Genomic DNA, 26,043 nt, shown 5'->3' on the forward strand with positions numbered 1-26,043 from the left:
GGGAGTATATAGGAAAATACAGTCTTTATTGGTCTTCTGAAACAACAAACCAGAAATATAATTTTGCCTTTAAAAATCTTCTGTCTCAAGGTGAAGATACCACCATTGACAATGTCCACCCCTCCCCCATTCCCTTTAGGAAATCCCTACATCTGGTTTCAGCTGGCAAACCAAAAGAAGGAAGACTTTGCCCCACATAGGGGAGGGCACTTAGCAGCCTTACTGGGGTGCCCTCGGCACCCCCTTTGCTGGAGAACGGCCTTTTCAAAGGCAAGTTTGCCTCTCCTCCAAGCCCTCTCCCCCACTATGCTCTTCTATAAGATACAAGGGTTGAGGGGTGCATGTTGAGCTGGGCCTTCCCTGTACTTCCCTGTCCTTCCTTAAACCCTGGGCCTCGTGTTCTGGCAACCTCTTCCTGGGCCACCTCAAGCGACCCCCAAACCCTGCACAGCCCCCTTCTCACTGCCATTCCCACAGCTCTGCAAGCAGGTATCTCCGCCCCTTTGGTGTAGGTTCAAGCAAGGAACAAACAGGACCCCTGGCCCTTGCTCTGGTTTGGAGCCCAGTCCAGGTGCAATGGAGAACTCCGGGGAGCCAGACTGAGCAGACCAAACCGTGGGAGAGGGACCCCATCACGGGAGCCCCTGAGCAGAGTGTGGCAGTCTCTGTGTGGGAGACGTGAGCAGGCGGTGAGCTTCACGGGGCCCACCTGCTTTCCCAAGATGTCACCAGTCACAGAGCATGACCCAGTCCCCACCCGAGGTCAGGCCCAGAGGTGCTGAAGGAGGGGCGAGGTGTGGAGCAATGGTTCTCGGGCTGCAGGCTGCAGGAGGGGGGTCAGGGGTGTCCCCACAGGGCTGGCAGTGATGATGCACTTTGGCCCCCTGGGCTCTCAGGAGGCTGCCATCCACAGGCGCTGCAGCCTCAAGGCCTCTGGGCTGGTTCCCTGGAAAACCCAGCAGGACAGGTGAGAGGGTTACCATGGTGACGGGCAGGCTCATACACTTGGCCCACTTTAGAGGATCTCAAAGGCATCCTGTGCTGTCAGTTTGGGTTTCCCTCCTTGTTGACTTGAGAAGATGGCGATAAGCAAGCAAAAGTTTCAGTGCTGAGGGCTAGACACCCAAGGGGAAGCATGCTCTGCTCCCCGAGTTCTCCTGACCTCTGTCTCCATGTGACTGTGTGTGCACGTGTGTGGGATTTTTTCAGTTGATGTGATTTCGCTGGTGATGCTATGAGTTAGTGTCAGAGTAAATTAGTGAATCCAGGAGCAAGGTGGTCGGCTTGGTCTCTAGCAGATATAGGGGCATAATGGCTTCAGCCGAGGGAGTGTTACAGTCACAGCGTTGTGTTTCTAAGTGCTAGGTCCCGATGACAGGGCGGGTGGGCTTGCACGTTAGTACCAGCTTTTGAAAGCTGGACCCAACTTTCACACTGAAGGGTGGTTAAGAATATCTTCCTGGCTTAAAAGAGAGCCACAGAAATGAACCCCTTGCCCTCATATTACTTCCTCCCCAGCCCCTAAACGCAGATGAGAGAGGCTGAGCAAGAGGTCGGGAGAGTCACCTAGCGGTGGACTACACCCGGGGCAGGAAGGGCAACGGGAGTGCTCAGCCCAGAAGCCTCCACTCGCACACATATTCTTTCTTCTCTATGACCAGAGGCTCAGAGAGACCCAAAGAGTCGGTGGCCCAGGGAGGAGCAGCAGCTGGAGCCTTCAGCATGATGGCAGCTTCCCCAGAGACTGGAGGTCCCCACTGTGGCTGGTTTGCTGGAGGGCTGGGATCGGGGGTGGGGGGAGTGGAGCTGGAAACTGTGGCAGAAAGAAGGGCCAGCTCTTCCAGAAGCAGCCTCCATGCGCTCTCCTTGCCCTTCCTACCTGGGCCAGGTGTGGCCAGGCTCTCATGCCACAGAGGAGATCTGCTTCTGGTCTTCATGCTCCCCCTCCGGGTCCCCCATGAGCGGTTGGCGCTTCTTGAGCTCCCGGTGGTACTTAGCCATGAGGGAGGCATAGATGCAGCCGTAGGCAGCAGCTACCACCATCATGATGCAGACGATGCCACAGACGACCCCGGCGATGATCACGGTGCCGATGGCCCGGCGCACGCTCACAGGCCGGTATCTCTGCTTCTGGGGGCAGGCTGTACTGGACTCCGGCTCGGGCTCAGCCCCTGGCTTGGGCTTCGCAGGTTCTGGGCTGGCCTTGGTGCAGGGTGGCCCAGGACTATCCAGCCCCGCCGAGCTATTCTCGCCCTCCAACTGGGAGCAGTAGTTGAACATCTCCATGGGGACCACGCGCATATCCTTGCCTCTCAGCTCCTTGGGTAGGGTGCAGGCAAGTTGGTCCAGGCGCCCCCCTGCATTGGGCGAGAAAAAGGGAGGAGCTGACCAGGCATCCAGAAGCTGGACTCCCTCTCCCCATCCCCAGGCCCCAGAAATGGAAGGCCCAGTTCTACTTTCTATGAGCAATGTGGTCAGTCCTGGGATCATGTGGATAGGAGAGGAAGGGAAGAGGAAACTAGCATCTATTGAGCCAAGTACCATGGTGGTTGAGGCACATATATCGCATCATTTGATCCATGCTGAAGCCATGTAAAATGGGTATTGTCATGATTCCCATTTTATAGAGAAGCACACAACCATTTTAGTCATGCTTACTTGCTCCAGAGTCAACCTGACCCACCAGGCAAGACAATGCTGACAGGTGGGAGTGCTCAGGAAAGAGCTGTCAGTGCCAAGAGAGGGCCAAGAGCCCTGGCAGACTGCAGTTCCACTCCTCTCCCTGAATCTGCCTGCCTCCCACCTGCTGTGAGCCCAGGGCACTGTGCTCAACGTGGGATCCCATCCCTCTGGGCCTCTTTCCTCCCAAAAAGCACAAAAGCCAAAAGTCACTGCCAAAGCCATCACTCTTTCATGCAGGACCTTTTGGTTGCCTACGATGCCACAGACGACCCCGGCGATGATCACTCCTCCTTGGAGTACAGAGAAAGGGGGTGGGTGAGAATGTTTCTCTTTTCCCCTTTAGATCAATCTAATGGCCCATCAGCACCCCAACCTCAGCATCTCTGAGTGCAGAGGCATCTTGGGAGGAAACCCTGAAGACCTATGAGAGCAAAGGAGAGGGACCAGTGCTAATGGGGCGGGACGGGGCGGGGGGGGGGGGGGGGTGCGCGGGGGAGCAGCGAAGGGTGCACAGGTTTAACATAACAATGGTGAAGCCGCTCCACCACGGGGAGAAGGAGAGGCAGAACACAGAGAGGGCGAGAGAAAGGGCAGCTAAGGAGAATGAGCTGCCTGGACATGCCCTGGAAGCCAGAGTCAGTTCCAGTGAAATCTAGATGCAGGCAATAGTGCCTGTGCAAGGACTTGGCTGTTGCCACCCGTCACTGCCAGTTCCCCCTCCCAGCCCAGCTGCTGTGTACAATAGGCATCAATCTTCCCCCAGGATGCTGATGAAAACAACCCAGGATTTTTTCTGAAGGAGTGCAACGTTGACAACAACTCTACTATTGAAAATTTCTGAAAATATACGTCCCCATTCCTTGCCTGTTTGTGCTGAGAGTTTAGTTCCTGATGACTGTGTGAAAGGGCAAGAATGTTCGCTAGGGACAGCATATGGGTCTGGGTATGAAGACACTTGGCCTCTAGTCCCCACCCCCACCCCTGATGCTGACTGCTGGGTGGCCTTAGCAAGTCTTCCATCCAGTGAGTGTGTCCAGGGCAGCCTTTCGACAGGCAGGAGCTGGGTGCTGACAGGGGGCAACCTTATCTTCTGGCTCCAAAGACCTGAGGGTGTCATCTTGTACAGTTTAATGTATTTAATTGCTTATGAGTCTTACATTTCTTGGCTAAAAAATAAGGCCATCTCAATTAGATATGAGGGTTAAAATAGATAATGTACATGAAATGATGCTTGTGAAGTAGGTACTATGCAAGTATTATTTCCCCACTCACAAAAATGGCAACTTATTATCATAGTGACTAACATGTTATGGCACCTTACAGTACGTAAAATGTTTTTAATAATTAACACATGAGAATGTCATGCAAATACTTGAGATTGTGGCTGCGTATGAAATGAAAGGAGTGAGACTTTGATGAAAAATGCTAGCATTCCTTTCACAAAGATTTTTTATATTGATCATTCAGCAAATATTCATTGAGCTTCTACTTCGTGCTGGGCACCAAATTGTATCTTACTAAGTCCATTTAATATAATGACTACTACTAGCAAATGAACAAATACATACGTTTTATTGAGGACTTACTTTATGTTGAGCACTTTTTCAGACACTTTACATGTATAACCTATTTAATCCTCACAACGATTCTATGAGCTAGACATGCTAGTCACCCCCCATTTTACAGATGCGTGCACTGACACAAAAATTAATCAACTTCCTCAAGATCATACAGCTTGTAAGTGGCAGAGCCACAAATCAAACCCAGATCTGGCACTTTTAGCCACTGCGCTTAATTCTTTGCCCTCCTTTCCCATTTCATTTCATTTCATTTCATCATTTCATAGGTCACTATAGAAGTTAATCAGTTAATGAAAGGGGGAAGGGAAAGAAAGTAAAACCATTTGGCTTCTTATTAAAGCTTTGATAACAAAAGTTCTTGGAAGAGAGAGTTGAGATCATCATCAAAACAAAAATTTGGTTTTATCTGTGGATTTACATTACATTCCACCATCCAGAAATGATGGATATTTAAGAGATTGCTGTATTCAGAAAATCAAGGGTGGTTTTTCTTTCTCCTTCTACCAATCCCAGAGCCACATCTAGTGGGATGCAGAGAAAAAGTATACTGTATCTTTAATTTCCCTCATGAAACCTGTGAAAGTAAGATCAAGTTACCATGAGTCAATCTGAAAGAAAAAGAGAAGAGAAAGGCAGGGAGTAGGGAGGGAGGCACAGAGAAGAAGGGGTAGTGGGGGAGGAGGGAGGGCAGCACCCCAGCTCCCTGCCTGCTGATCATTTGGAGATGCGGTGGCTGGGACTTTCAGTGGGGCTGGTGAAGAGCAGGGCCACCCCTTCTCCCCTGACCTTAGCCCAGCCTCCAGGAAATGCGTTGGATCAGGGGTGACCCTCCCAATTCCTCACACCCAGGCAGGGTTGGCTGTGCTCACCTCGGTAAGAGAACCACTCCATCCAGTGCTTGAAATCGCGCAAGTTACAGTCACACTCCCAGGGGTTGTCCCCCACCTGCAATAGCTGCAGACTTGCTAGGGGTTCAAATGTCAGCCGATCCAGGTTCTGCAGGCGGTTGGAGCGCAGCGATAGGGAGCGCAGAGCAGGGAGTCCGTCAAAAAGGCCATGGGGCAGCTGGGCCAGGCCGTTGATGGACAGGTCTAGGTGGCGGAGCAGGGGTGAGTGCTGCAGCAGGTCCCTGTCCACGGTCCTGATGCTGTTATTGCGCAGCTGCAGCTCAGTCAGATTCGTCAGGTCCTCGAAAATGGAGCGGGGCAGCTGGTCCAGGAAGTTGTTGGATAGGTCCAATCGCTGCAGACTGGACAGATTGGCGAATGCCCAGCTTGGTAGGATGCTCAGCTTATTGTTCAAGAGCAAGAGAGTTCGGGTGGCAGCAGGCAAGTCTGGGGGCACCATGGTGAGGCCTAGGCCACTGCAATCCACCTCCAGGCGGCCGGTGTCACACTTACAGGAGAAAGGGCAGGTGGGGAGGGCCTCCACAGCAGACAGGGCGATCCAGCAGGTAATCCCTGGTGGGGAAGCAGGGAGGTGGGCAGACAGGGAGAAAGAAAGTGGCAGGTGGGAGCTACTTCCTCCTGCCTCTATTCCCTCCTTACTACTTCATACCACAGTGGCCCGAGCCACAACCAGTGCACAAACACTTATTGGCCACATAAAAAGATAATTTTAAAATCCCAAGTACTTCCATGTTAATGGACATCGCATGGCGTCAGCAGGGCTCCTTGCCCGTAGCACATCTGGCAAAAGAACCCCTGCCATGCAGTATGACCCTGCAGAATGGCAGGCCTGAGTCCAGAGGGCAAGCAACGCTGGTCCACAAAGATGCCTCAGCTCATGTGGCCTCCCACAGCTGATCTTCTGGGAGCTGGGCCCACTGACACCACAGATGTTGACAAAATGAAGAACATAGGGGTGCTTGAGAAACCTGCCCCCAGGCTCCCTTCCCAGAGTCACTGCCAGGAGAACGTTCTCTTTCCAAAAGAAAATGGCCACACCGCTGCTTCCTTCCCCCTCCTCACTGCACCCCCAACCTGCACCTGCACTAGGCTAAGATATACCACACAGAAGGGGGGGCACAAAAGGGTGCTCCAAGCGTGCCCCCAAAACCTCCCAGTGTGTCAGATCTGCATGAGTCCACATCCAAGACAGGGCCTGCAACTTAGCATGAGGACCAGCCATGAGTCCAGCACACCCAGGGTTCCACTTCACACTGAAGAATACGTGTGCCCAAGCCACTGCAAATCATGGGGCCTAGGACAAGCTCCTATTTATTCTCATTCAAAGGCACCCATGCCCAGAGCCTGAACTCCTGTCCCTGAGGGTTGCAGGGCAGCATTTCTGCAGAAAGGATCCATTAACATAATTCCCTTCGTGGTCCCATGTTTTGCCCAGGACCCCTCTGAGTAGCAAGCACAGGGCCTGGCCTGTGGAAGGGCTGGGGGGCCTCAGAGAACAATCACAACAGGGCAGGTCATTCCATTGTCCAGCAACCCTTTCTAAGAGTGACTGAAGAAAACCTTAACTGTCGTCCTGATTAGTCAGAGAAGCCTGCTCACTATAAAAGGGAAAAGGGATGAGCTCAAACTAGCTCAACCAAACTAAGGCAGCCCCAAGAAGCCCAGAGGAAAAGGCCAGCTGGAGAAGCAATGGAGATGCCCAGACCCAGGTCATGGCCTGGTTGGCCCCACCCAGAGAAGCAGCAGCCACCCGACCAGCATGCCTGGATGGGATGTTCTTGAGTCTGTGTCTGGTAGGTGTCTGGTTGTCTGGATTTCCAAAGGGCAGACGTGGAAGGAACAGGATGGGGCTGTATCCCTCCCCTGCCTGGGGGATCAATGACAGCTGAGAGACACACTGCAAGGCTGACACCTGAGCCTCTTTGTTCTCGAGAGGAAGTGAGCACAGGCATGGCCATAGAAGCCAACTGGAGACCCTTCCTGGCCACGTGGGGGCCCCTGCTGCTACCTCTCACCTTGTCACCCCTCTGAGCCCACCTGCTGCCAGGTCAGCCTCCCCCACACTGCCCCCACCATGCCATTTAAAAATCGTCTTCTTCAGGCTTCACTTTCCCAACCCATTCAGCTTCCCTCTCAAAAGGTTCCACATCCTCAGCAGCCACCGTTTCCCCACCCCCAAGAAACACAGAGTGGCATAGAACGTCCTGGTGACAAGAAAACGGGATCCTGTATTGCGAGGTGTTGAGTGATTCCAGAATGAGGCTGAAAGGGGAGCTGATCGCTCGGGGATCAGCCATGCATGTAGTGAATAATTCAGGCTGCTGTGTGAGGCAGCTGCATGACAGGGCTGGCCGTGCGAGGGAGAAGTCTGACAGTGTATGTCCTCAGGGCCTTCTCTTACCTCTCACCATGGGCAACCCGGTCCTCGCCAACCTTGTCCCATTACTGCACCTGAAGAGAATTCTCAGGGCTTCTTGCACCCTGACAATTTTGTAAGTTTCCTTATGGGAAATAGAGGGCCTTTTCCTCATGCACAGAGCCGGTCCCTATTGCCCTTTCCAGCACCACATCCCAAGAGCCCACTAGTCCCCCATTTCAGAGGTGGGAAGACTGAGGCATAAGAGGGTCTCCATGTTCACCCAGCAGGCGAGACAAGAGGAAGGCTCACATTAGAGCATTGGGGCCACAGGAGCTGGAACCTCTGGGCGTGGGGTGGACTTCCTGGTTCCGGAACAGACTGACGTGGGGAAACAGGACTCCAGCTCCTGATCCAACCACTGAGGCTCTCAGCAGCGACTCTTTCTTTAGCCCTCACAGATGCCAAAAGCATGGCAGGTTGCACAAGGTGATTCCTGGGTTCCCAGAGCCAAGCCTTAGGCCTCCCGGAAAGAGACAGACCTCCGGGCAGTCCAAACGCATCACTGCAGGCCATGCTAACCCTGCGCCCAGCCCCCAGCCCCTCCATACTCACAGGAGACCTGCCTCCATGGCAGGGCCAGCCTGGTCCTCTGCTCAGGGCCACTGCCGGGGGCCAGCATGGTGACGCAGCAGCTCTCGCAGCCCTTCACCGCTGGGACAGAGGAGCCCTTGTAGGCACTACCTGTCAGTCCTGAGAGAGAGAAAGAGGACGTGCTGAGCAGAGCAGGCACTTGAGGCACAGGCCCATCCAGCCCAGGGGTTAGGGAGAGGGCCCGGTGTCTCTTTACACTGCTAGTCATTCCCTCTCCTGTTCCAGCTCTGATCCCTGGGTGGGGGAAGGAGAGGCCTGAGGGGCAGAGAAACCACGAATTGTCAACCTCCTGGGGTGGTCGGGGTGGTGCGGGGGGCTCAGGTGACCCAGGGGCCCTCAGTCTTAGGTGCAGTGCTGAGCTCTGGGCTGTGGGACTCGGGAATTGCCCACATTCTCCCCAGTGTCCCCTCCCCAGCCACTGCTTGTTGCCTCTCTGGTGTGTTGGTCTCTAAAATGTTTTCAGAGCCAAAGGGCTTCCTCTGTCTGGGCCTTTCTGGGACACACGTGTGGAAACTAAGGGACACCTCTGCCGGGTGCAGAGTGAGGCCACAGGCAACACTGGTCACAGTCCCCCTGCCACTCTTACCATGGCCCCTGAGGAGGCAGAGAGCAGGCCCTCCTCAGACCCCGCTGCTGCGTCAGGTGTGCGGCCCAGGTCCCACTCCTGCTGCTGGGGGGAGAGGGGGGGCCTGCTTCCCCTCCCCCTTCGCCTGGGAGGTGAGTCGCAGTGTGTGTCTTCCTTGCCGGCTATAATAAGACTCAGCGGCTCAGGGGTTCATGCTGCTGCAGCAGCTGCTCCAGCAGGAGAAAGGGACACAGAGACAGGGGCACGGAGACAGGGACACGGAGGAGAGGGTGAGATTGCAAACCAGAAGGAGCAGGAAGCAGGCTTCCCTTCCAGAGAGGACAGAAGAGGGTACTCGCCCTTTCTAGGGTCTCAAGGACCTGCCCTGCCCCAACCCAGTGACTCATAAAGCGTACACAGGCCCTCGTCTGGTCCCCACTTCCTTCCGGGTATGGCCAAGGGCCCTGAGACAGAGCCCGGGGCCTCCACTCCCCCAGCCCCATCAGGGGTGGGCACAGGACTGTGGTGGTTGCCACAACAGCTAGGGCAAAGTGAGGTGGGGAAAGGGATAGAGGGAGACTGCCAATAGCCCCGCCTCCTGCTGCTCCCAAAGGCACAGGCCTGTCAACCCATTGCCCTGGGTGCTCCTGGAGTTCCATCTTTCTTGGTTGCCAAGTTCATCCTTGGGTGATAGCTGGTTGCAATCTTTCCCCCCTCCCCTCCCACAGGCCTGGTTAATTCTGGGAGCCCGAGAAGCCATGGCAGAGCTAAGCAGACAGCTGAGGAGGTGGAGAGCTGCTGAGACGCTAGCATGCTCAGCTCTGAAATCTTGGGTGAAGCAGAGTTTCCCTCAGGCATCTAGGGTCCTGCTGCAGCTCTTGGTGTCTCGTAGAGACTCTCCCCGACCCCCTGGGTTACAGCTGCCTCCTGGAGAGTGGCAGAGCCCACTTAGAACACAGCGGCCCCCACAGGGCCTTAAGCTGTGCTCCCAGGGCAGCCCGCTCAGCGGGGGAGGGGCCCCGCCCTCTCTTGGCTTTCTTTCCTCTGCCCCTCTGCCACAGCAGGTGGACTCGGGTGTGAAGGCCTTGCAGGGGCTGGCAGAGTATGTCTCAACAACTGGACAGTCCCAAGGCCCTGGGCTGAGGCGTGGGGTAGATGCTCAGGGCAGGGCCAGTGTTGTCCCGGGCAGGATCCTGGTTCAAATGCCCAGGTCAGACAGGGCTCTGTTCAAACCCTTGCCAGGTCATTCCCTCGCTGCATAACCTTAAACCAACAGCAAAACTCTCTGGGCCTCAGTTATCTTAGCTCTAAAAGTGATGACAGTAGTACTCAATGGGTGGAATTTCCGTGAGGATCAATCTAATTAAAGGAGGAGAGTTAACATTTACTCTATTTAACACAAAAATTACCTTAGAAGACAATTCAAGTGAATGTTGAGCCCCTGGCAGATGTGAAGAAACCCCAGCAGCCTGCAGCAGGCCTATGAGACATCTCCTTCCTGTCCCACCAACTTCACATGTGGCCCTGCTTCTCTACTCTGAGCACGTGCTGCATTCCTGAGCCTGTGCCAGGCTGTGGACATCACGTGGTGCTCACTGCAGGGCGTGCTCACACACACACGTTCACACACCTCCGTCACAGACAGCAGTGGCCACCCTCTCTCTGCCCCTCAGGCCCTGACCCTCAGAACAATCTTACTCCAGCAAGATCCCTCAGAGAAAAAGCTCACAGCACCCACACATATTAGGCAGGTCAATGGCCACCCAAGGCAAGAAGACAATGACCAACTTGCCCAAGGTCACACGTTAGGTCAGGAATGGAGTTGCAGCTTCTGAGCCTGGCTGCTCATCCACTGCCTGATGACTGTCACCTGGCATGGCCCCTGTGGGGAGACACTTCAGTGTGCACAGAGGGGGGCACACAGGCTCCCAGACACATGCTTCGAGCTCCCAACACAGCACGTGGTACAAACACACACCCACAGAAAGCCGTGCAGTTAGGCACGTGCGCGCGCACACACACACACACACACACACACACACACACACACACACGTGAGTGCCCTGCCGGCAGCCCATCTGCACTCCTCCTCACATGCAGCATGCGGGCAGCGGAATGAGATGCCTGGCGGCTCCTGAGAGCCCCCAGCAGGCAGGTGTACAGGGACACCTCTGGCCTAGAAGTAAGGTCTAAAGCAAGCCCTACGCCACAATGTGTTCTATGCTCAGACCAACACAGGGATGGGGACTCCATCCAACCTTCTGCTCCCACTCTCTCCAGCTTCCTGCAGGGCAGCAGGTGGTGGAGAACCCCCTCCCGCAAGCCCAGTCCCTATTTCCACCGGAGCCTCCTCTCCTCCCCTCTTTCTTCTGTTGTTGTTGTTTGTTTTGTTTTTTATGTTAATCCTCACCCAAGGATATTTATCCCATTGACTTTTAGAGAGAGTGGAAGGGAGGGGGAGAGACAGGGAGAAACATCAATCTGAGAGAGACACATTGATTGGTTGCCTCCCACGAGGGCCTGGAGATTAAGCCTGCAACCAAGATACATGCCCTTGACTGGAATTGAACACACGACCCTTCAGTCCATGGCTGACTCTCTAACCACTGAGTCAAACCGGCTAGGGCTCCTCTTTCAAGTAGACTCCCTTTCCTATAGACGCCCCATCTACCTGTCCCTGGTCTGTGTCCTCTCAGAAAGGAGCCCAGCAAGCACCACTCGGTGGAGTGGTGGCCTCAAGTGCAGGTCCTGCTGCCCCATCCCCAGAATGGTGTCTCTGTACAAAGCAAGGCAGGCAGGTCTCCACAATGCAGACCCACAGGCAGAGTGTTGCAAGGCGGCAGGACACTGTTGACCCTCGCATCTCCAGAGAAATGTGATGGGAATGTTCCCTAGGGAGCGGACCCTGCCTCCTTGGGCACCAGAGAAGTAACCCTTCAGGAAATATGGGCTTGAGCCCGGCACTTTCTAGCTCCTTGGCCCTCTGCCCATCTGCACACCTCCAACCAAAGGACTCCTTCCTGCCTCCAAAAGTCTCCCTGCCTCATTAGGAAGGAGATGGCCTATATTAGGAAGCTTGAGGAGCAGCGGCTGCAGCATGCACGGCCAGCTGCTGGGTAAATTAATGCCATCCAGGGGAATGAGAGTGGAAAGAGTCAGGGGGTCCTGCCAGAAAGATCTCCTGCCTCCAAGTCCCACAGCCTTGTAGCTCTGGATGCTGGGCTTGCTCCCAATCCTCACAGGACTTTTTGTCCCAGTCCCAGAGACAAAGAGACCAGGGTCCTCCTTCATGGGCTTTTCTGGGAGAACTTGGATTGGAAGATAGGGCTCATGAGCTAAAAGCAGTCAAATGGGGAACTCCCTGAGAACACAGGGCTGTGTGCTCCAACCCTTTGCTGCTCAAAGTGTGGTCCATGGACCGACCGGCAGCTTGGGCTGAACTAGGAACTTCTTAGGCCCACCCCAGGCCTCAATCAACATTTTAATGTCTTGGCTGCTGTGGCTCGGTGGCTAGAGTGTTTGTCCATGCACCAAAGAGTAGAGGGTTCAATTCTCAGTCAAGGGCACTTACCTGGGTTGCAGGTTTGATCCCCTGCCCCAGTTGGGGTGGGGGGGGGAGGGGAGAGAGCAACCAATCAATGTGTCTCACATCGGTATTTCTCTCTCTCTCTCTCTCTCTCTCTCTCTCTCTCTCTCTCTCTTTCTCTCTCTTTCCCTCCCTCCTACCCTCCCTCCCCTCCACTCTCTCTAAAAATCAATGGAAAAAAATACCCTCCGGTGAGGATTTTTTAAAAATCAGAATCAGCATTTTCACAAGATCCAGACAATTTGTATGCATATCTAAGTTTGAGAAGACTGGGCTCAATCACATCTCTCCCAGCCAATCCTGCACCCCCCAGGAGATCATGCTGGTCAGTCTCTGGAAGCCAGTCCCAGGCAGGGAGTGGCAGTGACCTGGGCAGAGAGGTGAGGGTATTCACATTAGCACCTCCTTCCAGAAGCCTCTGGATGGGGAGAAGCTATCATCGTAGCTGCAAACGCCTGTGTTCTTAGTCCTCATAACAACTCCTGAGGTTAGTAGTACTATTAACACCATTTTATGGATGGGGGAAACTGAGACACGAGAAGTTAGGTAACTTCTCTCAGGTTAGGTAATGGAAGAATACAGCTTTGGGCCCGAGTGGTCTGGTGGAAAAGCTCCTAACTCAGCTGCCTTTACAGGTCTAGGTCTGTTCTGCCCCTGATCTGCCTACACACCGAGGTTCCTGATGTAGGAAGGAAAGGACAGGACAGGGCAGATGCAGCCTTCCGCTTGTTCAGAATCTCACAGATAACGGTGTCTCCTCATTTGCTCTCACTGGAGCTGGGGAGACGTGTGTTCTTACCCCTCCTGCTGATGGAGATGTGAGCTCTGTGCCCTGCTGGACTGAGATGCCACCAGGTCTCCCCAGCTGCCCTCTGTCTAGAAATATCGCAGATGCAGCAGGGATGCTCCAGGGGCCAAGATCTTGTCACAGGAGTGGAGGGGGCTTTCTAGAAACCCTTCTGGCAGAGGGTTAAGTGCTGAGGTGAGGAGGGTGGGCTGGGAGCTCAGGGAAGCCAGGGCTGGGAAGGGAGCGATGGAACAGGAGGCAGCAGTGAGAGCAGAAGGTTCCTCATGCTCCTGCCGAGCTGAGTGGGTGTGGCGTCCCCTGGAGATGAGGGTGGGATCTGCTACCCCAGGGGTCACCTCACCTCAGCCCCCATGGCGAGGAGCAGCCTGCCTGCTCTCATTCCCTGCAAACGCTCGGGTTAGAATGGCTGGGAGCCTGGCCTTTCCATGCCTTGGCCCCAGCCATCTCTCCCACAAGTGGAGGTTAATCCTCCAAGAGGAGTGGGCTCAGAGTCCAGCTGGAAACCACCAAGAAACCCCCCACAGGCCTGGCATCCATGCCCTTCCTCTGATGATTCTGCCTGTCCATCCCCCCAAGTCAAGTGTCCAAACCATGCAGCCGGCAAATGCCCATTGTGCCTGGACCTGGGGTTCCTGGCCCCTGAGACAGGGCGCTGGCCCTGCTGTGCACACCCTGCCTGGTCTCTCTTTGGTCAAGGCTCCTAGACTCAGGTTAAGGGTCCCCCTCAGCACCAGCCTCACTGAACCTAGAAGCAAAAGGGGCCTTTGCTGCCTCCTCTGCACCTCCTTTGTTCCGCAGAGAGGTGAAGGCCACCGACTAGTGAGAGGCAGGGCCGGGGTTGGAGCCACTTCACAGTGTCCTCCCCACCCCAGGAGGGCAGAGAGAGACCTGGGGGGTGGGGTGTCCCAGGCTGAGCCCTGTGTGGCAGAGATCATACTGAGCTGGGCTCTCCTGCTGCCTCCAGCCTGGCGGTCAGGCCCTCCCAGGAAACATTCTCAATCTTTCCCTGCCGGTCATCCCCAAACATGCTGCCAGCAGCACGGAAGCAGGCTTTAAATCTCTATATTTGCACTTGGAACAGACAAAGCCTTCTGGTTCATTTTCAAATGCACCCCCCATTCTCACCCCTGGCTTCCCGCACCTGGTTTTCTTGTCGAACGTTCCCAATCCAGGACAGACCCTCAGGGAAGCGGAACAGAAAAGCCCCCCATCACTCCTCATGAATGAGCTACGTGCTCACTGAGGCCCCGGATCTGGGCTCAGGGCCGGGCTGGCAGGGCCAGAGGAGGCCTGATCTGGGAGGGAGGCCCTGAGAGGGGAAAGACTGCCTCTGCTTAAACTCCTTCTCCTCTCCCCACCCCAGAGGTCCCCAGATACCCCAACGTTACATAAATCCCTGCCCCCTCAGCATGCTGCCCACCAAGCCCAAAGCAGCCCCCCGCCCAGGCTTTGGTACCTAGGAAATGGGACAGAGTTTGCCTATCTGAGCCCCAGACACAGCTTCCAGCCAAATCCCAAAAAAAACACAGATCAGTTTCTTTAAAAACCTTCCTCCTTCTCCTGCCACCCCCGGCTGGCTTTCCTGGTCTCCCTCTTTGGCAGCGCCAGGGACTGTGCCAATGGGGAGGTGGGGTGGAAAGCGCAGGAAGCTGCTGTGGGTTTCCCTTCAGGCTGGACTTCCCCCGCCCATCTCCACGTGCTCGGCTGCCCTCCCCTCCCCCAGCTGGTGTAGTTATCTAAGCTGCAGAGTGTCGATCTGAGTCACAGCGAGGTGATGCCCAACATGCCATGACAGTCAGGAGCCAGCCTCCCCACCATCACCCCTGAAACACAGACCGCACAGCTCAGGGAAGACAAAGCAGCCGACCTGGAACTGAGGGGGAGGTTGGGACTCCTAGTCAGGCCCCCTATCTCTGCATCGTCAAAATGGGCCTGGGGCTGCGGAGAGCGGCTGTCCTGATCCCACTCAGGGTACCCATGTCCCACTGGGTCGGGAAGCCAGGTAGGCATGCCTGGCTGCAGACCACCCGATCCCCCTGGGCTAAGTCCACAGCCCCCACTAAGCCTCAGGACCGCTAGGAGCCAGGCCTGCGGTTTGCCAAGGAAGAGCTGCAAGGCTCTCTCCCCCATCCACTCCCAGCCACGCCCCCAACAGCGCTTCCCCACAGCTCTATGGACCCATGTCCAGCGAGGGAAGGGCTCCTCCGCAGCTTTGTCCAAGGACAGCTGCCCGAAGGCCACAGCCCCACACTGAGAGCATCCTGAGAAAAGACTGGGACCATGAGGTCCATTCCTGTGCCCCAGACAGCACAGCGCTCCAGCCTGCCACCCCCATGCCGAGCCACCATGCTCTGTCCCAGCCCTGTCGCCAGCACCTCCTTCCCCACAGAACCCAACTTCCTCAGGCTGTCTGCTGAGCCAGGCATGCAGACGGCACAGGGCTCTTGGCTGTCTGTCCCCTTGCCGCAGGAACTGGTTTCTATGCCACACAGGCCTGTTATCTGGCACTGGCACTGCCCTCCTCACCCCTGCCTTTCCCTTGCTCACCCCTCCCCAGTAGAATCCTAGCTCATGTCCTCAACACTGTGAGGTCAGAGTTCCCTGTGTCCTGTCTCTGTGGCCTGCCCAGATGCCCCAGCCTGAGCACTGCCCCAGCCCCGGCAACTGCCCCAGGCAGGAGGCAGCAGCAGCTCTCCATGTGTGCAGGGCAGAGACCCAGCAAAGGCAGGACCCAAGTCCCCATGCCCCAGCCACCCTGTACCCACGAATCCTTTATTTCTTCCCACCAGTGCACAGCACTCACCTTTCTCCACCCTGACCTCAAGCGCCTTAAATCAAGTAGCTGTGAACCGTTCAGTGAGCCCCTCCTGGGATTCCTGGAGAAAGCCAGACAGCACAGCCAAGTGGAGCGCAGTGGGCACCGAGTCTCCAATCCACCGCGAGCGAGCGGGGACCTGGCACGCAGCAAACAGCCTGGGGAGAAGGAATGCCTGCCGCCCGCCCGCCGCTGCTGCCAAGGGGACGGGGCTGCTGGGTCAATAACAAACTGAGAGGGGAAGAGGGAGGGACCGAGGTAGACAGATAGAGAGGGGAAGCAAGGGGAGAGGAGGAGAGAGCACGCGCGAGCACAGAGACGGAGCAATGGAGTGACAGCTGGGGGTACATCTGTGATGACAGCGACAGTAGCACACACAGGCTAAGGCGCGCGCACACGGGCGCACACACACCACAGGCGCTCGCGGCGGCGGGGAGGGCAGCGCTCACCCTTGAAACGCTCACATTTCAGTGGAAAAAAAGGCCTGTGGATTAATCGCTCCCAACTCCAGGGAGGATAAAGCTGTTTTCCCGTGTACCTCCATCTTCCTTCCCCGCGCTATCCCGACTCTCCCCACCCCTGGCCGCTCACCTTCTCAGCCTCTCCCCCGCTCTCTCTTCCCCTTTGGGGAAAGGGTGTGGTCAGGACCCAGCGGCGGACAGGCCCCCTGGGAAGCTAGGTCTGTCTCAGGTCAGAGACAGGTGGGGCGGCATCTCCCATCCTGCCTGTGGAGAAGGGAAAACTGAACCCTTCTCTAGGTCCAAGGGGCATTTATTTCAGGCAGGGTAATTGGAGGGCTCAGAGGGGGGGCAACTGCCTGCTGTCCTCAGAAGGAGCCAGGAGCCTCCCAGCCAGGGTCACGTGGCGGGCTGGGATCACTGAGCCTCAGCTATGACAGAGCCAGGCTATTCAGTGGAGCGAAGTGTCAGACCTGCTGGTGTGGGTGGGCAGGTGTCTGTGTGCCCTGGGTGAGGGAAGACTGGTATTCAGAGCTCAGCCGCCTCTTCACTAACCAGTCAGGACGATGATGTTGGAGAAGCTGATATGCCAAGAGATGGCCAGTGTCCCATCCAAAGGCAAAGGAAACTAAGCCAGGGAGGAGCCTGGCCTGGGAACTGACCCCTAAATGACCCTTCCTTGCAGTTCTTAAAACTGGCCTGACAAGCAGATGGCAGACAGTGTGGCATGTTGGCAATGTCAGGGGTATGCTAGTGTGCCTCTTCCATTTTGCATGCTTTCCTGGGGGATTCGCCATCAGAACTGAGGGTGGGGTTGAGAAACGCCCCTTCACTCGGGACACTCCTTTCAGTCTGCTCTTCTGGGCAACACGGCAGTGGGGGGCCGGGCTGCTGTCGCAGGAGGAGAGAGCATCTTTTACCTCCTGAGAAGTCGCCTCTCACCTATCCAGATGTCAGATGCCTTCAAGCTACACGCTCCCATCTACCCCTAAACACACTTCCCACTTCGCAGCCCCAGAAAGCGTGTCCTTCCCTGAGGCTGGAATGAGCTCCTGAAAAACTCAACCTGAGCATGACTCCTCTGTGAAGTGTCCCTGCTTAGTCCACAGACTTGACCTTCTCCTCTGATCTATGGCCTTTCTTTGGGCCACCCTGTCGTGATCACAGAAAATTGTATGGCAGCTTTCTGCAATGGGTTTGCCCACTTCCCCATGCTGTGAGCAGTTCTAGAAGGGAGCCTCTGCCTCACCCAGCCCAGAGCTGATGGGGAATGGGAGGGAAGAGCCCAAGCCCGGGTCCTAGAGGACGACGGGCAGAGTCAAACTCTGCTGCTCAATAGCTAAGTGCTCGGGAATTTTCAGCCTTTTTCATGGCACACATTAACTACTAAAACAAACTAATTGCTAAAATTCTAAGGCACACCAAAAAATATGGTTTTTGTTGATCTGACAAAAAATAGGTATAATTTTGATTCATTCATACTGGACAGCTACTGTTGTGTTGGCTGCCGTCATTTTTTATTTGACAATCTAGGGGAAAATAGGTCAGTGCCCCTGACTAAATAGTCTGGTCCTGCATGTTTTAAATATTCTTGTGGCACACCAGTGTGTCTCTTGTGCCTCTTGTGGCACACTGGTTGAAAATCACTGAACTCGCTAATAACTGGTTAATTAATTGACAGCTCTGGGCCTCAGTTTCCTGCCTATAGAATGGGAGTAGAGTGATTGAGATGTCTGGTTTCCCTTCTGGCAATGGCACTCTATCATCCAAGATTTCACAGAGCAGCTGCAGACTTCCCAGCCTGTATCAGGAGAGGTGGCCCCTCCTCACCCCAATGTCTGTAGGCTTGGTTATCTAGGCAGAGGAGAAGGGAGGACAAAATAGATATGAGAGCTAGTGGGTAAAAGCTGAGTTTCTGACTCCTTGGGAGTCAGGCCCCTGACAGGGATCATTTAGGGGCGGGGGAGGGGGGGGCAGGTGTCATGAGTGTGTGTGCACAGCTGTTTTGTTTTGCCTTCTGTGATAGCCAGGATAAAAAGCAAAGAGGTTCATCTTGATAAGCCTTCTGCCGCCTGTGGCCTTATTGAGGCTCTTTGTTAGGTTGTCTGCCAGCCAAGGAGATCTTAAAGAAACACTGTTTTGGAAGAGAGCAGGAGATTGTGGAGAAGCAGATGAGAGAAAGGAGGGAGAAGGGCAGGCTGGGCTAAGGCGAGGAGAAAGGGGTCTAATTTCTCCTCTATCAGGGGATCAAGGTCAGGGTCTAAAACAAAGGCCCACATACAGAGGCATGAGGTGGGGGTGGTCTCTCTCTCTCTCTCTCTTTTTAAATATTTATTGTTGAGAGTATTACAGATGTCCTCCTTCTTTCTCCCATTGTCCCCCTCCACCGGTTCCTGCCCCACCCCAGTTCTTCACCACCCTATTGTCTGTGTCCATAGGTAATGCATATGTGCATGTAAGATCCTTGGTTAATCTCTTCCAACACCCCACTCACCCCTTCTTTGTGAGATTCATCCATCTGTTCCATGTTTGCATGCCTCTGATTCTATTTTATTCATTGTTTATTCTGTTGATTAGATTTCTTATTCATTTATTTTTATTCAATTGTTGATAGATATGTATTTATTGCCATTTTATTGTTCATATTTTTTATCTTTTTTCTTCTTCTTCCTCTTCTTAAAGAATACCCTTCAACATTTCATGTAATACTGGTTTGGTGGTGATGAACTCCTTTAGCTTTTTCTTATCTGTAAAGCTGACTCTCAATTCTAAATGACAACTTTGCTGGGTAGAGTATTCTTGGTTGTAGGTCCTTATTACTCATCACTGAATAGTTCTGGCCTGCATTGTTTCTGTTGAGAAATCAGCTGACAATCGTATGGGTACTCCCTTGTAGGTAACTAACTGCTTTTCTCTTGCTGCTTTTAAGATTCTTTTTGTCTTTAGCCCTTGGCATTTTAATTATGATGTGTCTTGGTATAGGCTTCTTTGGGTTCCTCTTGTTTGGGACTCTCCGTGCTTCCTGGACTTATAAGTCCATTTCTTTCACCATGTAGGGGAAGTTTTCTGTCATTATTTCTTCAAATAAGTTTTCAATATCTTGCTCTCTCTCTTCTCCTCTGGCACCCCCCATAATGCGAATGTTGGTACACTTAAATTGTCCTAGAGGCTCCTTACACTATCTTCATACTTTTGAATTCTTATGTCTTTTTGCTCTTCTGATTGGGTGTTTTTTGCTTTCTCATATTCCAAATTGATTTGATTCTTAGAATCCTCTACTCTGCTGTTGAATCCCTGTAAATTATTTTTTTTTTGTTAGTGTATGCTTAATTTCTGAATGGTCCTTTTTCATGTCTTTGACATTCTCACTAAGATCTTTAAAAGTCTCACTAAGTCCCTTGAAGCTCTCTTGAATCCCTTGAAGCTCTGATTAAGTCCCTTGAAGCTCTCAGTAAGATCCTTGAGTAACCTTATAACCATGTTTTTGAACTCTGTAGCTAATAGTTTACTTGCTTCCATTTCTTTCATTGGTGACATGTTTCTTTTTTTCCTAATTTTGGCTGCTTCCCTGTGTTTGTTTCTATGTATTAGGTAGAGCTGCTATGTCTCCTGGAATTGGTAGAGTGGCCTTGTGTAGTAGGTGTCCTGTAGGGCCCAGTGGCTCAGCCTCCCCATTAACCTGAGCTGGGCACTCTAGGTGAGCCCCTGTGTGGTCTGTGTGCACAGTCTTGTTGTAGTTGAGCCTTGATTGCTGTTGGCATCACTGGGAGGAATTGATCTCCAGGCCAATTGGCTGTGAGGACCAGCTGCAACTACAGTGGAAGAGCAGCTGTACAGGACATCCCTATGGAGGACTTGCTTCAGTGGGGCTTTGGTGCTCACTGAGTCTGCCCCTTGAGTGTGTCGCTTGTGGATGTGTAGAGTTGTAATCTGGTAAGGTCTGAAGCTGTCCACCAGGTGCACTGGCTCTGAGTCCTCCCAGGAGGTGCAAAGTCATCCACTGCCTGGGGCTACCTGGTAGGAGCTACAGAGAGATCTAAAGATGGCTGCTACTTGTATTGGGTTAAGAAGTGCCCAGGTGAGGCCCAGGTGTACAGCAAGGCAGGCTGGTGGTAGTGCCAGGTCATGGGCCTTTTATTGATAAGTTTGGGGCATGCTGATACCAGCTGCTGCTTGTTTGAGAGATTTTAGGAAAGTCTGAAGCATGAATCAGGACAGGCCATTCATATGGCAAAGCCATTGCAAACAGCTTGTGTGGGGCTGCAAATTGGATGGGGCATGATCTCGGGCAATCACCAGGGCAAAACGAACAATGTGGGCCACGCTGATGGAAACTCAGATATGGGGGCCAGTCAGCTCTGTGATGGAGGAGGTCCCAGCACAGGAAGAATAACCCCTATGAGCATCCCTGTCTGGGAGAAAGCCACCCCTGAGTTCCTGCCACATGCCAGACATTCCAGTTCCTCCATATATCCCTGGATTCCCCCAAAGCCACCAGGCACTGGAGCTCAGAGGAAGTGGGCCCTTTAAGAGGAACACCTGGGTCTCCAGCAGCCTCCACATCACTCAGCCACAATCCCTGCTGGTTTTTACACCCTGAAGTTATGAGGACTTCTCTTGCCAGCTCTGGAACCCTGGGCTTGGGTCTGGTGTGGGGCTGGGACTATCTGCTTCTCATGATAGGCCTTGGAGATATCCCTCCTGATTAAAAAAAACTACACATGGGTGTCAGACCAGCCCATTCCACAAATTCTATAGGTCTCAATGTGCTTTCCTCTTTACTTCTCTAGTTGTAGGACTTCTATTCAACCAGATTTCAGGTGGTTCTGAATGATAGTTGTTCTGTATTTTAGTTGTAATCTTGATGTGGTTGTGGAAGGCAGCGTGTACCGGCATTTAACTACGCCACCATCTTGGTTCTCTCAGGGGTGGTCTCTTAATAATCCATGAGAGTTGGGGGGAAGCCTCCCTAACAGGCTAAGTGCCTCTCATTCCCTGTGCCCCCTTGCTTGGATTTCTCTCTTCACCATGAGTTAGTTCTGAGCCTGCCTGCGAACAGTGTCATGAGGTATTACCTCCTGCACACAGTAGGCTTATTAGGAGGTGCTGGGAGGAGGGCAGCCAGTCTAGTGCTCCCCCAGGTGAAGGTCCACGGAGGCTCTGACAATAGCCAACCACCCAAGGTAGCAATCAAATGGACCAGAAGAACCCAAGCTGCCCTGGTGAGTCTCCCAGGGGAGAAGGCTGGGCTTTCTCAGTGTCTGGGGTGGAAAAGCAGGATTCTTTTGGGTTGTGAGGCCGGAGTTGAACAGAAGATTTGAAATGATTAAAGCCAAGGGCACAGCTGTTGGGCATGGTGGGACACAGTCAATTTGTTGTTAAGGATGTGCCCATGCTCATCCTCACAACAAATCAGAGCACAGCTCAATCTCTAGGACCTCAAGCCCAGCATCTGTGAGAGGGCAGGGCTCTGTATGGCAAAAGGGAGTTCAGCAAGGTCTTGAACCCCAGAGGCAAGGGACTAAGAGCTCTCATAGAATTTGCTTCCCATACAAGTGGCTGACACATAGAATTCACAAGTATTTCTTTATTGCACCCCATTATGTGCTAGGTACTATTTATTCTAGGTGCTAGGGATCAGAACTCAACCCCCTTGCCTGCTACTAGACATTCTAATGGTGTGAGACTGACAATAAATGAGAATATAAATAAACCATGTTGCTTACAAAATAAAGAGTAGCCCTGGCTGGGTGGCTCAGTTGATTGGAGAGGCATGCCATACACCAAAAGACTGCAGGTTCCACTCCTGGTTGAGGCACATACCTAGGTTTTGGGTTTGATTCCCCAGTCGGGGCATGTGGGGGAGGCAACTGATCGATGTTTCTCTCTCACATTGATGTTTCTCTTTCTCTCTCCCTCTCTCCTCCTCCTTTCTCCAATCAATAAACATATCCTTGGGTGAGGATTTAAAAAAAGAAATAACGAAAAAGAAAAAGAGTGATGAGGTAGAGAATTAGTGGCGAAGGGGAGGACTGCTCTATCCTGGGAGGTCAAAGAAGGCCTCTCTAAGACATGATGTTTGGGCTGCGATCTGATGACAAGAAGGAACCAGCCATGTAAAGTTTTAGGGGAAGAGCATTCCAAGAAGACAGAACAGCTGATACAATGCCCCAAGTGGGAACAAGCTTAGCATGTTTAAGAGAGAAGGGATCCCCATTGAAATCAGAGACATCAGGGCCAGCTTCTTAAGAGTCTTGTAGGCAATATCAAAGGAGTTTAGATATTGTTTAAAGAGCAGTGGGAAGGAAGGCATTGGAAGGTTTTAAGCAAGGGAGTGACATGATTTGATCTTCAGAAAGAGCACTCTCGTGACTTTGTGAAGAACAGATCATGAAGGAAGGGAAACCCCTTAGGGGTTAATTACATTAATTCAAGTGAGAGAGATGATGGTTTGGCCCAGACTGGTAGCAGGGGAGGGGGAGAGAAATGGACAGACAGACTAATGAAGTTTTGGAATAAGGTCTACAGAACTCAGATGGGATGGGGAAACATGATAACAATCAGGTGGAGAATGTGCCTTCCAAATGGGGAAATCTCAAGAAGGAAACCCCAGACATGCAAAGTTTGAAATGCCTATTGGTGTCTCCAGGGGAGATGTCAGTAGGCCGTTGGAATGTCCTAAATTCTGCAAAGGATACCCAGATGCACAGGACCCAGAGCCTACCTTGGAGGAGCTTATGGTCCAGCTGTGAGATGAAACCTAGTGGGGGAGAATCTGCCCTGTGCCCCACTTCTGCCTTTTCTACCCAAGAGCCTCAAAAACCTGTTTCATTAGGGGAAAAAGAACCCCACCCTCTGAGACTCCCTCTGTTAAAATCATGGAATTTCTTCCAGCTCAGAAATGTCATGATTCTATGAGACCTGGCACTGACCAATGGGTAGAGAGGCAGTCTCATTCTAGGAATAGTCTGAGAGTTCTTTGACCACAAGGGCCAAAAGCCAGGGTAAAAAAGCTTTCCTAAATCCCAAAAATCCTATTATTGTAAATATTAGTGACTCCCCTCTGAGAATTTTTAAAGGAGGTTCCTCTTTTTTCACTCAGCCTTTTTCTTCAGGTGAAAGAAAATCTATCTAAAATTAATATCAAGAGTGGTCTTAAAAGGAAGAAGGAGGGGGAGTGATTGAGGTCCACCTGCAGCCTCAGAGGAGAGATGTGAGAGGGAGGAGGGGCATGGCAACCAGGGCTGCTGATCACACCTGCTGTGTCTGTCCCTCTCATGAACCAAAAAGTGGGTCTACCATCCCCTTCACTCCTATGCCTTTCAACCTCCTGGGCCTTGAAGCAACAAAGAAGCCCCCATAGAATTCAAATGTTCCCACATCGTAGGATCTGTTCAAGCAGGCTGGCCAGAGTTCCAGCCTCAGAATTGCCATGGGACTTGCAGGGCGGGGAGGGGCTCACAGGGGCTTGGGATCTTCATCTGTAAACACAGAACCTAGAATTGCACTGTCCAATATGATGGCCACCAGCTATGTAGCTATTTCAATTTAAATTAATTAAAATTAAATAAAAATTTTAAGACTCAGGTCCTCAATCACAGTAGCTACATTTCAAGGGCTCAAAAGCCACGTGTGACGAGTGGCTACTGTGTGGAACAATTCAGATCTAGAACAGCTTCATCATCTCCAAAAGTGCACCTAGACAGTGATGGTTTACAACAGTGGTCCCCACAGTATGGTCCCTGGGCAACAGCAATAGCCCTGGGAGCACTTTAGAAATGCAAATTCTCAGGCCCTACCCAGAATGAGAAACTCTGGGGATGAGATTTTAACAAACCTTCCAGGTGATTCTGATGCTAAAGCCAGGAAATCGAGGCTCCAGCGCAACCCAGGGCTGGAATCTGGCCTCTTGACCCTTCCCTGGTCTCTCCCTTTTCCCCCCATCACATTTCTCTGGGATTATTCCATATTGAACAAACAAAAGGATACAACTCTGTACCTCTGCGCTATTCTGGGAGTCCAGTCCACTTCAGAAGAGGCCCCGGAGTCTCAGGCAGTCAGAATGGTTGTAATGGAAAATCGTTCCAATGGATGTCATTGGGGTGACAGCAGAACATCTCATGGAAACAGCCTCATGGCTAGGAACCCAGGTGTGTTCCCATTTTACAGATGAGGGAACCGAAGCCTCTCACTCTTCCTGACCACCAGGACCGAATCAGGCCTAGGGAATATCGAGGTTAAGAGCCTCAGAGACAGACGTGTCCTGGCTCTGTACCTAGGGGCCAGGTGATTGGGTGAACGTGTAATCTCTGTAAGCCTCTGTTTCCTCCACTGTGAAGTGTGAATAATAATAGAACGGGTCTGCCGTGCGGATGAAACAAGCTCATGGACATAAGCGTCTCTGGCACTCAACACATTTTCGATATTATTATACCAGGCAGTAGGAAGTCGGCCTAGTTTTTAAATTCTTTTTCAATATAAGCTGCTTTTCTTCTATTCTTTGGCCCCAAATTTCTCTTAGGATGTGAGCACCAGTTTGTGTTCCCTACACCTATTTGGGAACCAAAGAGGCATGGTGGCCCTTGTAAGTGGCATCATCAAAAGGGTAGTTTTTGCAGATCGGACGGTCTCTAGCCTTCTGGGCACAAGAGAGGCTGTTAGGTCAGGCTGGAAACTAGGAGGGCCCGTGAGCTACCCAACCCGCAGTGGCCGAGAGTTCCACCACTTTGGGTCACATGACCTAGCAAATGGCTCCCTCTCTCAGCCTCTACCTTTTCATCTGTGGGAAAGGGGGAATGGTCTGCCCAGTGCACCTGCCCTGAGTCCCCGAGATCCGAGGATGAATGCCATCCTCGCTGTTCTCTAGAGCCCAAACCTCATCTTTCTCTCGGACCATTTTCTGGCATCGTCCTCTGTGGAGAGACAGAAGCCACCAGTCTCTTCCTTTCTCCCTCCCCCACACCCAGGAACCTTGGTCCACATGCTGCCGTCTGACTCAGCTCTCCCCACCCCTTCTCTGCCCTGGTGCTCCCTCTCCCCTCAGTTCCTGCTGATGCACCCCCTCTCTCTAACTGTAATCTATTTTTCCTCTCACTGTCTCTTCCCTCCTACCACCCCGTCCCCCAAAACAGCGGTGGGCATCCAAATGAGGCTGGACTTCCTGCAGCGCACGTTCTGGGCAGCCACGCAGCAGGTGGGTGTGATGGAGTTCAGGGTCAGAAGGCTCCCCAACATTTCCACGGTGATGAGGGGCTGGCACTGTCAGACCCACTCCCCCGGCTGCCCCAGTGCCTCTCAGCCTGCCTGCTAGGCCTCTGTCAGCCCTCCTGGATCTCTCCTCCGCCTTTCTCAGCTCCTGGAGCTCTGCCTGCGGCCTCAGTCTCTGGTCCCAGCCTTCCCCACCCAGTGCTCTCTCTCAGCTTAGACCTGGGGCAAAGGGCAGGACACCGCATCCCCTGAACTGTCTGTCACTAGTCTCTGCTGCCCAGATCCCCCACACAGCAGAGTAAGGAAACTGCCCTCCCCTGTCCCCGCCCGCCCCCCTGCCAAGATCCGAGCCAGTCTGTGGCCCACCCACCCTGCGCCCTGCGGAGCTGGGCCTTACCACAGCCCCTCCCACCTGACCCTTCCT

At 53.1% G+C, this 26,043-nt stretch overlaps 2 protein-coding genes across 3 annotated transcripts in view; one reads left to right on the plus strand and one right to left on the minus strand.

The window, feature by feature from the left end:
- CACNA2D4 (calcium voltage-gated channel auxiliary subunit alpha2delta 4) overlaps positions 1-26,043 on the plus strand; it is a gene marked incomplete at both ends in the record, with an annotated part of 122,323 nt that overhangs the window by 80,338 nt on the left and 15,942 nt on the right. The window contains one exon of the mRNA XM_080660714.1: positions 25,544-25,605. Coding sequence (XP_080516840.1) covers positions 25,544-25,605 — 62 coding nt within the window. The remainder of the gene's footprint in view (positions 1-25,543; positions 25,606-26,043) is intronic.
- LRTM2 (leucine rich repeats and transmembrane domains 2) lies at positions 9-16,138 on the minus strand. 2 transcript variants are annotated; one of them, XM_080660698.1, is made up of 5 exons: positions 15,943-16,138; positions 8,767-8,972; positions 8,142-8,279; positions 5,132-5,722; positions 9-2,357 (listed from the first exon to the last, which is right to left on the minus strand). In XM_080660698.1, the coding sequence occupies exons 3-5, from the start codon at positions 8,206-8,208 to the stop codon at positions 1,903-1,905; spliced, it is 1,113 nt and encodes a 370-aa protein (XP_080516824.1). In that variant the 5' UTR covers positions 8,209-8,279; positions 8,767-8,972; positions 15,943-16,138; the 3' UTR covers positions 9-1,902. The 2 variants fall into 2 exon arrangements, with proteins under 2 accessions (XP_080516824.1, XP_080516825.1); XM_080660699.1 differs by lacking the exon at positions 8,767-8,972 and having other exon boundaries at positions 15,943-16,073.

This window comes from Plecotus auritus (assembly GCF_963455305.1).
Source record: "Plecotus auritus genome assembly, chromosome: 3".
Lineage (NCBI taxonomy): Eukaryota > Metazoa > Chordata > Mammalia > Chiroptera > Vespertilionidae > Plecotus > Plecotus auritus.

Bases quoted from the DNA above. Each gene is read 5' to 3' on its own strand.
- LRTM2 (XM_080660698.1), bottom strand. From the start codon at position 8,208: ATGCTGGCCCCCGGCAGTGGCCCTGAGCAGAGGACCAGGCTGGCCCTG. The intron at 5,723-8,141 runs GTGAGTATGGAG...CTTCCCCACCAG, and splicing joins GCCATGGAGGCAGGTCTCCT to GGATTACCTGCTGGATCGCC. The intron at 2,358-5,131 runs GTGAGCACAGCC...CGCCCAATGCAG, and splicing joins GGAGTGGTTCTCTTACCGAG to GGGGGCGCCTGGACCAACTT.